The 15,750-nt window shown below is 41.2% G+C and overlaps 1 protein-coding gene and 1 long non-coding RNA gene across 2 annotated transcripts in view; one reads left to right on the top strand and one right to left on the bottom strand.

Moving 5' to 3' along the window:
* The window catches only part of LOC100514147 (olfactory receptor 13C7), a 142,431-nt gene that overhangs the window by 50,868 nt on the left and 75,813 nt on the right, over positions 1-15,750 (bottom strand). The gene's annotated exons all lie outside the window — the stretch shown is intronic.
* Positions 3,381-4,337, top strand: LOC100622874 (olfactory receptor 13C7-like). Its single transcript, XM_085014140.1, has one exon. It carries the CDS (start codon positions 3,381-3,383, stop codon positions 4,335-4,337), a length of 957 nt encoding a protein of 318 aa, XP_084870266.1.

The following is a 15,750-nucleotide window of genomic DNA, read 5'->3' as shown; positions in this document are numbered from 1 at the left end:
TAATCTAAAGACCAATTCTTTGTAGTGAGTTAAGATTTACATAGAACTGCAATTTATCTAATTGGGTCTATGGGACACAGGTCCCAAACTCCTGTGAGGCCTCCACCAAACTTTAAATTGGTTCTGTGATTAAAACTGGCCCCAAACCAACCAGAGCTCTATCTAAATTGCACCATAGCTCCCAGATAGAACCTCTGGAGAGAGGGCAGGGGGCAAAGAGTGAAGGGTGTCTGCCCTGAGTGCGCAGCCTGGGCATGACTGCCAGGATCCCCAGAAAGCAGCTCCTCGAGGTGTCCTCCCTCCTGCTACCTTGCTGGGCATGGAGAAGGCCAGGGAAGGGAGCGGCCAGGCTCCTTCAGCTATGGCCAGCCCTGTCTTTACCTTGCTCTGAAATCTGAAAGTATGGCTCAGTTCCAAGACAGCTCAACAGAATTTCCTGTACACTTTCAGGCACAGCTTGACCGGGGATGGTCAGGTCAGGCAGCTCAAGCAACCACCTCCCAGTCAGGCTCCTGCCATGATACCTTCTGCCCAGGTGAGTCCTGTCCCCACTGTCTCCCAGTCAGGCTCCTGCCATGATACCTTCTGCCCAGGTGAGTCCTGTCCCCACTGTGGCCACATTCCCACATTGGACACACACTGAGTTGTCTCGTGGCCAAACCTTCTTTATGTAGGTGAGGAGCAGAGAAAAGTGGTGCAAGTAGGGACCACAGCTTGCATGGCTCTGGAGAACTTTTATTGTATTTTTTATGGCTGTACCCAATGCATATGGAAGTTCCCAGGCCAAGGATTGAATCTGAGCCAGCAATGCTGAATCCTTTAAGCCATTGCACAGGACTGGGGATTGAACCCATGCCTCTGCAGTCACCCAAGCCACTGCAGTCAGATTCTTAACCCACTGAGCTCCTGAAATGCTTTCATATGGAAAGGGGGCAGGCATGGCTTGAAAGTCTAGACCAGTGTGGGGGCAGAGTGGGAGGTGAGGAGTGGGAATGTTAGAAGGAGGAAGTTTCTGTTCATTGTGAAGGAAAAGTTTCCAACAATCAAGGTTATCAGACAAAGGAATAGGAGCCGTGTACTTGCAGAACCCAAGGCATTCAAAGGAGCAATGGGAGAATTGCATTTCATAGAAGGTATTCACACAATAGAGGCAAAAGAGTCAAGACCCTCTATTGTATTTTTTTTTTAGTTGCAAAAGATTTTATTTTTTTAATAATGATTTTTACTTCTTCCATTATGGCTGGTTTACAGTGTTCTGCCAATTTTCTACTGTACAGCAAGGTGACCCAGTCACACATACATGTATACATTCTTTTTTCTCACATTATCATGCTCTGTCCTAAGTGACTAGATATAGTTCCCAGTGCTATACAGCAGGATCTCATTGCTTATCCATTCCAAAGGCAAACAGTTTGCATTTATTAACCCCAAATTTCCAGTCCAACCCACTCCCTCGCCCTCGGCAAGACCTTTCACTTTACATTTTTGCCTAGTCTGAGATTCTCTAGTCAATAGTACTTATATCGCTAATAACAGAGCTCTTTTCCCAAACTATTCCCAATGCCCACAGTTACTCTCCTGTGATAACTGCAAAGGATAGCTTCAGACCCTGCTCAGTTTCTCCTGCCCAACTTCTCCCAACCAGCACCAGTGTAAGAGTCACAGAAGCAATGCGTGAAGCCCAGAGACACCCCTGCACACACAATGTGTGAAGCCCAGGGGCACCCCTGCACACCCAAGCCCTGCTACAAGGGAAATGTCTTGGAGAAAGGTGTGACACCTCTATTTTTCATCAGTATCCTAGGGAAAGAGAGGATGACCAAAACTTCGAGAATAGTCCTTTGCTCCTCAGTAGACTAGCTCTGGCACAAGCAGAGAAGCAAAAACACAATCAAAATGTGAGGGAAGGAGTCCTGGGGAGAAGGTGAGGACACAGGCTCCACCTTAGTCCTGCTCTCACTGCCTGTGGACTCTCTGAGCTTAGTTTCATCTTAAATATGAGAGCTCCAGGGTGGAGGTTTTCTCTAATGTACTGGATCTACTGTTCTAAGGTGACTGAAGCACATCCTCTGTGCAGGCCTCCTCCGAGTGATCCCCCTGAAAGGCTGGGTAAAATGGTCTGTTTTTCTGTTGGGAAGAAAGCATTACTATGGTATTGCAGTGGCTTTAATGGGCAACTCATGGGAAGAAGGGTCTGAGATAGGAGCTGTGACTTACAAAACAGCTGCAAAAGCTTGGAGTGGGTCCAAAAGGTGCAGATGCTCATACTGGGAGGTAGGAGGCATCCTTGTCCTTGGATTCTAATCCTGCTCCCCAGCCCCATGGGCTGGATCAGACCGAGGACACTGCAGTGCTCTGGACAAAGCCCATGATTAGAGAGAAGGGGTATGAATGGCAGGGTCTCCATGGTTTACTGGCCAGAAACTTCTCAAGAACAGTTCAATGAAGAGGAAAGGCCAGTAAAACTCATAAGAAATGAAGTCTAAACCAGGCATCAAGTAACAAACGTAAAGGCTAGGCAGGCGTTCCCACCATGGCGCGGTGAAAACAAATCTGACTAGGATCCATGAGGATCAATCCCTGGCCTTGCTCAGTGGGTTAAGGCTCTGATGTTGCCATGAGATGTGGTGTAGGTCACAGTCACAGCTCAGATCTGGCATTGCTGTGGCTGTGGTGTAGGCCAGTGGCTACAGCTCCAATTGGACCCCTAGCCTGGGTCCTCCACATGCCATGGGTGGTGCTGCCCTAAAATAAATAAATAAATAAAAATAAAGGCTAGGCAGACCCTAATCTTCCTGGCTTCTGCTCAAAACATTCCCTTCATGTAGGACTCCATGTAGAGCCAAATTTATTGTTAGAAAACTATTACACAAGCACAGAATTAGAGAGAACTGGGGAGTGAGTGAGCTGGTGGCAATGGTTAGTATCCCTTGAGTGTGATAGCCTGAAGCTCTTCAAGGACACTGCAGGGACAATTTAGGGACTGGCAGGACTGACCAGAGGAGTCAGTCAATGCTGGACCCAGGCAGCACGTCTCAGGGTTCCTCTCTTATGGTGCCCAAGAAGAACCATCCTTCATGTCCCTTCCTTCAATTGAGGTGACATTATTGATCTGAATACAATTCTATCATATATTGTGGTTTAATTAGATTTCCAGGGTCTGCTTTTCCTGCTTTTGATTTGACTTTTCCTGACTTTTAAAGTAACTGAAGTGGACAGTGAATTTTATCCTTTAGATGCTGATATTACAAGTTAGTGTGTTCAAGGTTAAATTTATTTATAAGCTGTAGAAGCATCTCATTGTAATCCCCGCATATTGATTCCTGTAAACATGTGGTCCCTGTTCTCAGTCTTCCTGAGAGTAGAAGAGAGAATTGAAAATGCAGGTGGTCAACCAATCCATTGTGACAGGATTTGTCTTGCTGGGCCTGTCAGATCAGCCGAAGCTGGAGAAAACGTTCTTCGTGCTCATCCTGCTCATGTATCTGGTGATCCTGCTGGGCAACGGGGTCCTCATCCTGGTGACCATCCTGGACTCTCGCCTCCACACGCCCATGTACTTCTTCCTGGGGAACCTCTCCTTCCTCGACATCTGCTACACCACCTCCTCAGTGCCCCTGATCCTGGATGGCTTCCTCACTCCCAGGAAAACCATCTCTTTCTCAGGCTGTGCCATCCAGATGTTCCTCTCCTTTGCCATGGGAGCCACAGAGTGTGTGCTTCTGGGCATGATGGCATTCGATCGCTATGTCGCCATCTGCAACCCCCTGAGGTACCCCATGGTCATGAGCAAGGCTACCTATGTGCCCATGGCAGCCAGCTCCTGGTTGGCTGGTGGAGCCAACTCCTTGGTACAGATCTCTCTTGCAGTACAATTACCCTTCTGTGGGGACAATGTCATCAACCACTTCACCTGTGAGATCCTGGCTGTCCTGAAGCTGGCCTGTGCTGACATCTCCATCAATGTGATCAGCATGGGGGTGGCCAATGTGATCTTCCTGGGGGTCCCAGTTCTTTTCATCTTTGTCTCTTACATCTTCATCCTCACCACCATCCTGAAGATCCCCTCAGCTGAGGGGAGGAAAAAGGCCTTTTCCACCTGCTCTGCACATCTTACTGTGGTGATCCTCTTTTATGGGACTATTCTTTTCATGTATGCAAAGCCCAAATCCAAGGACCCCCTGGGGGCAGACAAACAGGATGTTTCAGACAAGCTTATTTCCCTCTTGTATGGAGTGCTGACCCCCATGCTCAACCCCCTCATCTATAGCCTCAGAAACAAGGATGTGAAGGTCGCTGTGAAGAACCTCAAGAGTCAGAAGTGCTACCCCCACTGATAGTGGAAGAAAGTGGTAGTTATGTGCACACAGGGGATCCTCTAGGAAATGACCACTTGGTGAGGATCGACTTACTCCACGGTTCTCCACGTCAGTTTGGTCACAAAACTGCCCCCAAAATGCTTATCAGGATCAGGCTTTCCTGAGTAATTGAAAATTGAACAGCAAGTCTTTAGAATGAAGAGGGTGTTATGGTAAATCACCTAGGGGCAAGGATAAGTGACTGTTACAATTTATTTTTATTCCGAAAAAATAAACAATAAAAATTAAAACTTTATAAAAATATGCTTCTTTCTTTGTTCATGTGTAGACTATCTATGTGCAGTCATGTTCTTTTCTGCTCACTATACAATGGGGAGTGTGGCAGTAAGGGCAAAAAAATCACTTTTTTTGACTACACCCACTATGGCAATGTCAGATCCTCAACCTATTGTGCCATAAACTCCAAAAGGTCATTTCTTAATTTGTGTCCAAACCGAAAACCAATTTGCCATTTTGGAAAATTACCAATACCAAAACCAAAAGACACTATTTAACCCCCTTTTCATTGTAGGGGCTGTGAGTGTCTCCTAGAGCCAATTTTACATTCCAGATGTAATATCCCTGAGCCCATTTAGGGAAACCACTCCTTCTCTTCTGTACAAAGAGCACATCTATTCTGACCTAAATTTGCACCGAAGAGTTAAGTCAACACTAATCAAACTCTAAATAAGAGTAAGAGTAAAATTTCTAGTAGACTCCACTTAATCCTTACTACAATGCAAAGTTTATATTCTGAGTCCTTTCCTTTCCCTGGAACTTAATGTTTGTAACCATCCAAACCCCCATGTTCATATTTAACCAGATCTCTTTAAGATTTGGATTGGACACTGGCACCAACTGCTAAAGATCCACTTATAATTACCCTTGTGGTTAAAATCATAGACTGTGGAGCCAGACTGATGTGGAGGTGCCTCTTCCTATGTAACTTCAGGCACATTACAAAAATCACTGAATCTTAAAGACTCTTGGTTTTCTAATTGGTAAATTAGGGATAATTAAACCAACCCCACGGAGATGTTGTGGGTACTAAATTAAAATGAGGCATGCATATATATTAGAAACACATGGTGGCTAGCAAAGAATAAACTTCCAACTCACAAATGAACATCTTTTATTATTAATTAAATAGTTTAAATAACTCCTCTGAGGAAGGTTTATGACACTAAAAAGAGTTTAATATCACACCTAACTGAATTAATTCTGATTTATTATTGCAGCTCATTTTTGGTTAGCTTTCTAGATGATGAGCCAACAACCTCATTTCTCTGGGTTTTTCCCAGTCATCCCTCTTCATTATTCACAGAGATGAGAGACTTAAGTTTGTGCTGTATGTCATTGACCCTATCTAGTCCAATCAAATTCTGCCAGGTTTGGAGAATAGTCACTAATGCCCAGAGAGTCACTAGATCCATTACATGTGAAGTTGGGACCCATGGGGTAATTGCGTTTGGCCATGTGTCCTGGGGAATTAACTGTACATAATAAACTAATATATATTATATTTTATAATATATAGTTATTATATGATATGTATATTAACTTATAGGGAATAAAGTTCATTCTGGCAGAGTGTTACAGAGCAATCAAGTCTGCAAAATTAAAAGAAAGGAGCACTAAAGAGCAAATATAGGAGATGAGGGTATCCTCATATGTTCAGTTCTTGGTCTTTTTTTTTTTTTTTTGTCTTTTTGCCTCCATATGTCACAGCACATGGAGGTTCCCAGGCTAGGGGTCCAATCGGAACGGCAGCCTACGCCAGAGTCACGGCAAATGCCAGATCCCAGCCAAGTCTGCAACCGACACCACAGCTCACAGCAATGCCGGATCCTTAACCCACTGAGTGAGGCCAGGGATCAAACCCGAAACCTCATAGTTCCTAGTTGGATTTGTTAACCACTGATCCATGACAGGAACTCCTTGGTCTCTTTTTTTACCATAGATCTGGCCACATTACTGTACTTTTGCCTCCAAAGGACACCCCTACACCCTTATACTAGATTCCATTTTTCACTAATCTAGATTAAGTTAACTTTCTTTGAGGGGGGCAACAAAAGTCACATCTTTTATTTATTGACTGGTTTTCGCTTTTTAGAGCCACACTCATGGCACATGGATGTTCCCAGGCTAGCGGTGGAATCAGAGCTACAGCTCTCAGCTGGCAATGCCGAACACAAAAGTCACATCTAATATGATTACTAACTTATATAAAATAGCCACACTCTTTCGTGTCATGTGCAGAATGTCAGGCTATCGGGCACAGAAATCTTATAAAAAATCAGGTTTGAAACAGTTGTTCTGACCTCAATATGTAATGCTTGTAATCCATTATTCATTCTGCTACAGTGGCTTTGCCCTTTGTGGAATCTATTCACCTTTAAATTTGGAACATGTCCAGGGGTTGATTAATTCTGAAGGTATAGGTTCAAATCCCTGCCCTCCCACATAGAGCTGGGTGATCATGAGTGTGTTCTGTTCTTGAAGAATATCAAGTATATTCATTCACACAATGAAGGGGGAGTACAGATTATTGTAGGTGACCTCCCCTCCTGTGAATTTCCCTAGATCTGTGGTTCCTTTGTCTTGTGGGACAGTCCCTTGAAGAGAGTAAAGCAATGCTCTCTCTTACAGCAGTATTTCACTATCTGAAACTGAGTCTGGTTTCTCTCATTTCCTTAAATGTCCACATTCCAGGAGCATCTTCAGAGCCTTCATATTGTAGAAGCATCCCCCGAGCCTCCTTAGTAGATTCAACAATCAAATAAAATGACTCAGGGAGTTGATATTATCCAGCCTTTATCATGAGTACAATGAATTGAATAGCCATGATTGCAGAGGCTATCTATGGGCTAAACATCAGGGCCTCTCACTCACAAAGGCCGATATAGCTACTTCAGCTGCTGATTATTCAAACTGACAGCAACAGAGACCAAACTTCATTTGAAGAGACTAATCAGTCACTTGATGGTGATCTGATTGCATTAGACCATTTTCATTCTGAAAGGAACAGTGATTCACCTTGACTAAAATTAACACCATTTCTGACTATAGGTCATCTTTCCATTCTAATATCACCATCTGAAAGCTCACAGAGGGTTGGATTCAATGACATGGGATGCTGCATATCTCATCAGACCAAGGGCTTCATTTAATAAAGAAGATGTCACTATAGAATCATGATTATGGGTTCTACTGATCCTTCCATATCTTGCACCACCCAGAAGTAGCTGGTTCAAGAGAATAACCTAATGGGTTTTGAAAGCTGAGGCATCAGCTTAGAGATACTACTCTGCAAGAACAGGGCACCATCCTCCAGAACACAGTTTGCATCCTTAATCAATGACTGTTTTGTGGTACTGTGTCTCCAAGAAGTAAACTACACAGTTCAGGAAGGAATCAAGGGTGGTAGCAGTGTAGTCCTGTTTATGGCACTTTCAGTGATGTTGGGAAATTTGTGCTTTCCATCTCTGCAGCTCTAGGGTTTTCAAGTCTAAGGGTCCTAGTTCCCACAGGAAAGTGGCTTCCTTTCAGGACAGAGAAAGCCTCATTAAACATTTCTATTTTTATTTTTTAATTTTTTTTATTTTTTGGTCTTTTTGCCTTTTCTAGAGCCGCTCCTGTGGCATATGGAGGTTCCCAGAGTAGGGGTATAATCGGAGCTGTAGACGCCAGCCTACACCAGAGCCACAGAAACTGGGGATCTGAGCTGCATCTGCAACGAACACCACAGCTCACGGCAACGCCAGATCTTAACCCACTGAGCAAGGCCAGGGGTCGAACCCACGATCGCATCATTCCTAGTCAGATTCATTAACCATTGCGCCATGACAGGAACTCCTCATTAAACATTGTTAGCACTTTACTGAGGTATAACTGACATAATAAAATTCATTTGATGTAATGTATAGATAGCTCAGGGATTTATGATAAACCTGTATACAGTTGTGTAATTATCACTACAAACCAATTTTAGAACACTTACATCATTTCAAAATGCTCTCTCAGGCCCATCTGCAATCAATCCCCAACTCCAACCCCAGGTAACTACTAATCTACTTTTTTCTAGAAAGATTTGCCTTTTCTAAAAATTTCAGATAAATGGAATCATACAATATATAGCCTTTTGTGTCTGTCATCTTTCACTGAGCATGTTTTTGAGGCTCATCCAGTTGTAAAATGTATCAATAGTTTGCTTCTTTTTAGTATGGAATAGTATTCCATGGTGTTATTATACCACACTGTGTTTATCTATTCACCCATTGATGGATATTTGTATTGTTTCCAGTTTTTGGCTGTTATGAACAATGTTGCTACGAACATTTATGTATACAAATTTGTGTGAAACTGCTGGGTCACATGATACAAATGTGTTTAACACTAAGAAGCTGCTAAACAGTTTTTCCAAAGCAGATGTATCATTTGAAATTCTCAGGAGATGGGATTAAGATGGCAGAATAGAAGGACTGGAGCTCAACTTCTCTCTAAAAACAACAAAATTACAACCAAATGCTGAACAACCTTCAACCAAATGTAGAAACTTTCAAAAAGATATCCTACTCCAGAAGACAAAGAGGAGGCCACATCAAGAGGTAGGAGGGGCAATTACATGATATAAGCAAATCCCATACTTCCCAGGTGGGAAGCTCACAGACTGGAAAGTAACTGTATCACAGAGACTCACCTACAGGAGTGAGAGTTCTGAGCCCCACGTCAAATCCCCACACCTGGGGATCTTGCAATGGGAGAAAGAGCCCCCAGAACATCTGGCATTGAAGGCCAGTGGGGCTTGTGTGCAGGAGCTCCATGGGACTGGGGGAAACAGAGACCCCATTCTTAAAAGTTGCACACAGACTTTAATGTGCACTGGGTCCCAGGGCAAAGCAAAACCTCCACATGAATCTGGGTCAGACCTGACTGCAGTTCTTGGAGGATCTCCTGGGAAAACAGGGGTGAATGTGGTTCATTTTGAGGGAAGGACATTAGAGGCAAAGCTCTTGGGAATATTCATCAGCATGAGTTTCTCTGAAGGTGGCCATTTTGGGAAAATCTGGCCCCACCCATCATCTCTGAGAAGCCCTAGGCCAAACAATAATCCAGGTGGGATCACAGCCCTACCCATCATTAAACAGGCTGCCTAAAGATCCCCCTGCCACACAGCCACCTCTAATCTCACCCACAGACAAAGCTCCACCTACCAGTGGGTGGGCACTAGTCCCTCCCATCAGGAAGCCTACAGCAAGCCCCCATACCAACCAACTTCAGCCACAAGGGGGGCAGACACCAGAAATAAGAGAGACCACAACTATAGTGTCTGAAAAAAAAGGTGACCACAATAAAAACCTATAAAAATGAAAAGACAGAGAACTATAACTCAGATAAGGGAGAAAGAAAAAAAAACCCAGAAAAACAGCTAAGTGATCAGGAGACTCAGCCTCCAGGAAAAAGACTTTAGGCTGTTGATGCTGAAGATGATGCAAGACATTGGAGATAAACTGGAGGCAAAGACTCATAATTTAGAGGAAAATACTGAGCAGAGAAATGCAAGATATAAAACTTAAACAAGCAGAGATGCCAAATACAATAGCTGAAATAAAAAATTCATTAGAAGAAACCAACATCAGAATACAGAAGAGGCAGAAGAACGAATAAGTGAGGTGGAGGACAGACTAGTGGAAATCACTGATGCAGAACACAAAAAAGAAAAAATATTGAAAAGAAATGAAGAGAGTCTCAGAGAACTCTGGGACCATGTTAAACACACCAACATCCATATTATAGGGGTGACAGGAGAAGAGAGAGAGAAAGGGACAGAAAAAAATACTCAAAGAGATAATAGCCAAAAACTTCCCTAACACTGGAAAGGAACAACCCACTCAAATCCAGGAAGTGCAAAAAGTACCATATAAAATAAGCCCAGGGAGGAATACCCCAAGACATATATAAATCAAACTGACCAAAATTAAAGACAAAGAGAAAATATTGAAAGCAGCTAGGGAAAAGAAACAAATAACATACAAGGGAACCCCAAAAAGGTCATCAGCATATTTTTCAGCAGAAAATCTACAGGCCAGAAGGGAGTGGCTCTATGTACTTACAGTGATGAAAAGGAAAAAAACCTCCAACCAAGATTACTTTACCCAGCAAGGCTCTCATTCAGATTTGAAGGAGAAATCAAAAGCTTCACAGATAAGCAAAAGCTAAGAGAATTCAGCAACACTAAACCAGCTTTACAACAAATACTAAAGGAACCCCCCTAGGCAGAAGAGAAAAGGCTGCAGCAGGAAACAAAAATACCACAAATGACAAGGCTTACCAGTAAAGGCATATCTACAGTAAGGATAGGAAATCATCCATGTACAATTATGCTACCAAATTCAGAAATTGTGAGAAGAGGAGGTAACAAATGCAGGACACTGGAGATGCACTTGCAATTAAGAGACCAACAACTTAAAACAATATATATATATATATAGACACATATCAAAACTTCAGAATAACTGCAAACCAAATGTCTACAATTGATACACAAACAAATAAGAAAAATCAACTCAAATACAACACTAAAGATAGTCATCAAACCACAAGAGGAGAGAATAAGAGAAAAAGGGAAGAAAAAAGAGCAACAAAAACAAATCCAAAGCAATTAATAAAATGGCAATAAGAACATACATATCAATAATTACCTTAAATGTTAATGGACTAAATGCCCCAACCAAAAGACATAGACTGGCTGAACAGACATAAAAACAAGACCTATATATATGCTGTCTTCAAGAGACCCACTTCACTTCTAGGGACACATACAGACTGAAAGCGAGAGGATGGAAGAAAATATTCCATGCAAACAGGAATCAAAAGAAAGCTGGAGTGGCAATACTCATATCAGACAAAACAGACCTTGAAATGAAGAATATTTTAAAAGACAAGGAAGGACACTACATAATGATCAAAGGATCAATCCAAGAAGAAGATATAACAATTTTAAATATCTACACACCCAACATAGGATCACCACAATATATAAGGCAACAGCTAACAACCTTAAAAGGAAAAATCAACAATAATACAATAATAGTGAGGGACTTTAACACCCCACTTACAGCAATGGACAGATCAATCAGACAGAAAATCAATAAGGAAACACAGGCCCTGAATGAAGCATTAGACCAGATGGACTTAATAGATATTAATAGGACATTCCATCCAAAAGCAGCAGAATACACATTCTTCTCAAGTACACATGGAACATTCTGTATGATTGATCACCTCCTGGGCCACAAATACACCTTGGTAACTTTAAGAAAATTTAAATTATATCAAGCATCTTTTCCAACCACAACGCTATATGACTGGAAATCAACAACAAGAAAAAAATTGCAAAAAACACAAACACATGGAGACTAAACAAAATGCTACTAAACAACCAATGGATCACTGAAGAAACCAAAGAGGAAATTTAAAAATACCTAGAAGCAAATGACAACAAAAATGACACTCCAAAACCTATGGGATGCAGCAAAAGCTGTTCGAAGAGGATAGTTTATAGCAATATAAGCCTACCTCAGGAAACAAGAAAAAGCTCAAACAAATAAGCTAAATTTACATCTAAAGCAGCTAGAGAGAGAAGAACAGACAAGACCTAAAATTAGTAGAAGGAAAGAAATCATAAAGGGAGTTCTCATTGTGGCACAGTGGAAATGAATCCGACTAGGAACCATGAGGTTATGGGTTTGATCCCTGGCCTTTCTCAGTGGGTTAAGGATCCAGCATTGCTGTGAGCTGTGGTGTAGTTCACAGATGGCAGCTTGGATCTGTGTTGCTGTGGCTGTGGTGTAGGCCAGCAGCTACAGCTACAATTAGACCCCTAGCCTGGGAACCTTCATATGCCACAGGTGCAGCCCTCAAAAAGACAAAAAAAAAAAAAAAAAGAAGAAGAAGAAACAAAGAAAGAAAACATCAATGAAACTAAAGGCTGGTTCTTTGAAAAGATCAACAAAATTAATAAACCAGACTTATCAAGCCAGACTTATCAAGAAAGAAAGAGAGCGGACTCAATAAAATTAGAAATGAAAAAGGAGAAGTAACAATGGACATCACAAAAATACAAGTATAAGAGACCACTATATGCAACTATACACCAATAAAATGGAAAACCTAGAAGAAATGGACAAATTTTTAGAAAGGTGCAATCTTTCAAGACTAAACCAAGATGAAATAAAAATGATGAATGGACTAACCACAAGTACTGAAATTGAAACTGTGATTTAAAAACTTCTAAGAAACAAAAGTCCAGGGCCAGAAGGCTTCACAGGTGAATTCTATCAAACATTTAGAGAAGAGCTAACACCTATCCTTCTGAAACTATTTCAAAAAATTACAGAGGAAGGGATACTCCCAAACTCATTCTATGAGGCCACCATCACCGTGATAACAAAATCAAACAAAGATACCACAAAAAAAGAAAGTCACAGGCCAGTTTCACTGATGAACATAGATGCAAAAATCCTCAACAAAAATACTAGCAAACTGCACCCAACAATACACTAAAAGGATTGTTCATCATGATCAAGTGGGATTTATCCCAGGGATGCAGGATTCTTTGATATCCACAAATCCATCAGTGTGATACACTGCATTAACAAACTGAAGAGTAAAAACCCATATGATCCTCTCAATAGACACAGAAAAAGCCTTTGACAAAATCCAACACACACTTCTGATAAAAACCCTTCAGAAAGTGGGCATAGAGGGAACATACCTCAACATCATAAAGGCCATATATGACAAATCTACAGCTAACATCATTCTCAAAGGTGAAAAGCTGAAAGAATTCCTGCTGAGACCAGGGACAAGACAAAGATGTCCATTCTCGCCACTACTCTTCAACATAGTTCTGGAAGTCCTAGCCATGGCAATCAGAGAAGTAAAAGAAATAAAGGAATCCAAATTGGAAAGGAAGAAGTAAAACTATCACTATTTGAAAATGACATGATACTATATACCTAGAGAATCCTAAAGATGCTATCAGAAAACTGCTAGAGCTCATCAATGAATTTGGCAAAGTTGCAGGATACAAAACTAATACACAGAAATCAACTGCATTTCTATAGACTAACAATGAAAGATCAGAAAGAGAAATTAGGGAAGCAATCCCATTTACCATCACATCAAAAAGAATAAAATACTTAGGAATAAACCTACCTAAAGAGACAAAAGACCTGTACTCTGAAAGTATAAGATGGTGATGAAAGAAATCAAAGATGACACAAACAGATGGAAAGACATACCATGATCTTGGATTGGAAGAGTCAATATTATCAAAATGACTATACCTTCCAAGGCAATCTACAGATTCAATGCAATCCCTATCAAATTACCAAGGACATTTTTCACAGAACTAGAACAAAATATATTAAAGTTTGTTTGGAAGCACAAAAGACCCAGAATAGCCAAAGACATCCTGAAAAAGAAAAATGGAGCTGGAGGAATCAGGCTCCCTGACTTCAGACTATACTACAAAGCTACAGTCATCAAAACCAAATGATACTGGCACAAAGACAGAAATACAGATCAGTGGAACAGGGTAGAAAGCCCAGAATTAAACCCATGCACCTACAGTTAACTAATCTATAACAAAGAAGGTACAACTATACAATGGAGAAAAGACACCCTGTTCAATAAGTGGTGCTGGGAAAACTGGACAGCCACATGGAAAAGAATGAAATTAGAACCCTCCCTAACACCATACACAAAAATAAACTCAAAATGGATTAAAGACCTAGATACAAGACCAGATACTATCAAACTCTTAGAGGAAAACATAGGCCAAACACTCTCCGACATAAACCACAGCAACATCTTCTCAGGTCCACCTCTTAGAGTAATGACAGTAAAAACAACAATAAACAAATGGGACTTAATTAAACTTAAAACTTTCTGCAAGGCAAAGGAAACCCTAAACAAAACGAAAAGACAACCCACAGAATGGGAGGAAATCTTTGCAAGTGAATCAACTGACAAGGGATTAATCTCCAAAATTTATAAACACCTCCTACTGCTCAATACCAAAAAAACAAACAAGCCCACCAAAAAATGGGCAGAAGATCTAAACAGACAATTCTCCAAAGAAGACATACAGATGGCCAAAAAAAAAACACATGGAAAAATGTTCAACATCACTCATTATTAGAGAAATGCAAATCAAAACCACTATCAGGTACCACCTTACACCAGCCAGAATGGCCATCATCAAAATGTCTACAAACAATAAGCGCTGGAGAGGGTGTGGAGAAAAAGGAACCCTAGTACACTGTTGGTGGGATTGTAAATTGGTACATCCATTGTGCAAAACAGTATGGAGATTCCTCAGAAAACTAAAAATAGAATTACCATTTGATCCAGCAATCCCACTCCTGGGCATCTATCCAGAGAAAACCATGACTCGAAAAGACAGGTGTACTCCAATGTTCATTGCAGCACTATTTGCAATAGCCAAAACATGGAAACAACCTAAATGTCCACTGACAGAGGAGTGGACAAAGAAGATATGGTACATATACAGAATGGAATATTACTCAGCCATTAAAAGGAAAGAAATAATGGCATTTGCAGCAACATGGATGGACCTAGAAATGATCATGCCAAGTGAAGTCAGTCAGACAATGAGACACCAACATCAAATGCTATCACTTACATGTTGAATGTAAAAAAAAGGACACAATGAACTTTGCAGAACAGATACTGACTCACAGACTGAAAAACTTATGGTTTCCAAATGAGACAGGTTGGGGGGTGGGGGGATGCACTGAGGGTTTGGGATGCAAATGCTATATCATTTGGTTGTGTTGATTTTTGTGCAACTATAAATGTATTTTAAAATTCATTGAGTAATTAAAAAATAAAAATTAAAAAATTAAAAATAAATAAATAAATAAAATTCTCAGAAGTGGAGTTTCTGTCATGGCTCAGTGCAAGTGAATCTGACAAGGATCCATGAGGACACAGGTTTGATCCCTGGCCTCACTCAGTGGGTTAAGGATCCAGCATTGCCATGAGTTGTAGTGTAGGTCACTGGCACAGCTCGGATCTGGCATTGCTGTGGCTGTGGTTTAGGCCAGTGGCTACAGCTCTGATTCGACCCCTAGCCTGGGAACCTCAGTATGCCTCTGTATGACCCTTAAAAAAAAAAAAAGAGAGAGAGAGAGAATAAATAAATAAATAAATAAAATTCACAGAAGCAGCTTATGAAAGTTCCAGTTTCTCCACATCTTCACCAACACTTATAGTTATTAGTCCCTTCTGCAATAGTCTGTCATTCTAGTTTAATTTGGATTTCCCTAATGGCTACTGGTATTGAACATCTTTTCATGTGCTT

The sequence above is a fragment of the Sus scrofa genome, chromosome 1, assembly GCF_054392235.1.
Source record: "Sus scrofa isolate SSC_HxYL_T2T_F1_AM1 chromosome 1, Sscrofa_HxYL_maternal_Yorkshire_Landrace_v2.0, whole genome shotgun sequence".
NCBI lineage: Eukaryota > Metazoa > Chordata > Mammalia > Artiodactyla > Suidae > Sus > Sus scrofa.
This window is presented reverse-complemented; position numbering and strand designations above follow the sequence as displayed.

Excerpts from the sequence above, each read along its gene's own strand:
- LOC100622874 (XM_085014140.1), top strand. The coding sequence starts at position 3,381 with ATGCAGGTGGTCAACCAATCCATTGTGACAGGATTTGTCTTGCTGGGC.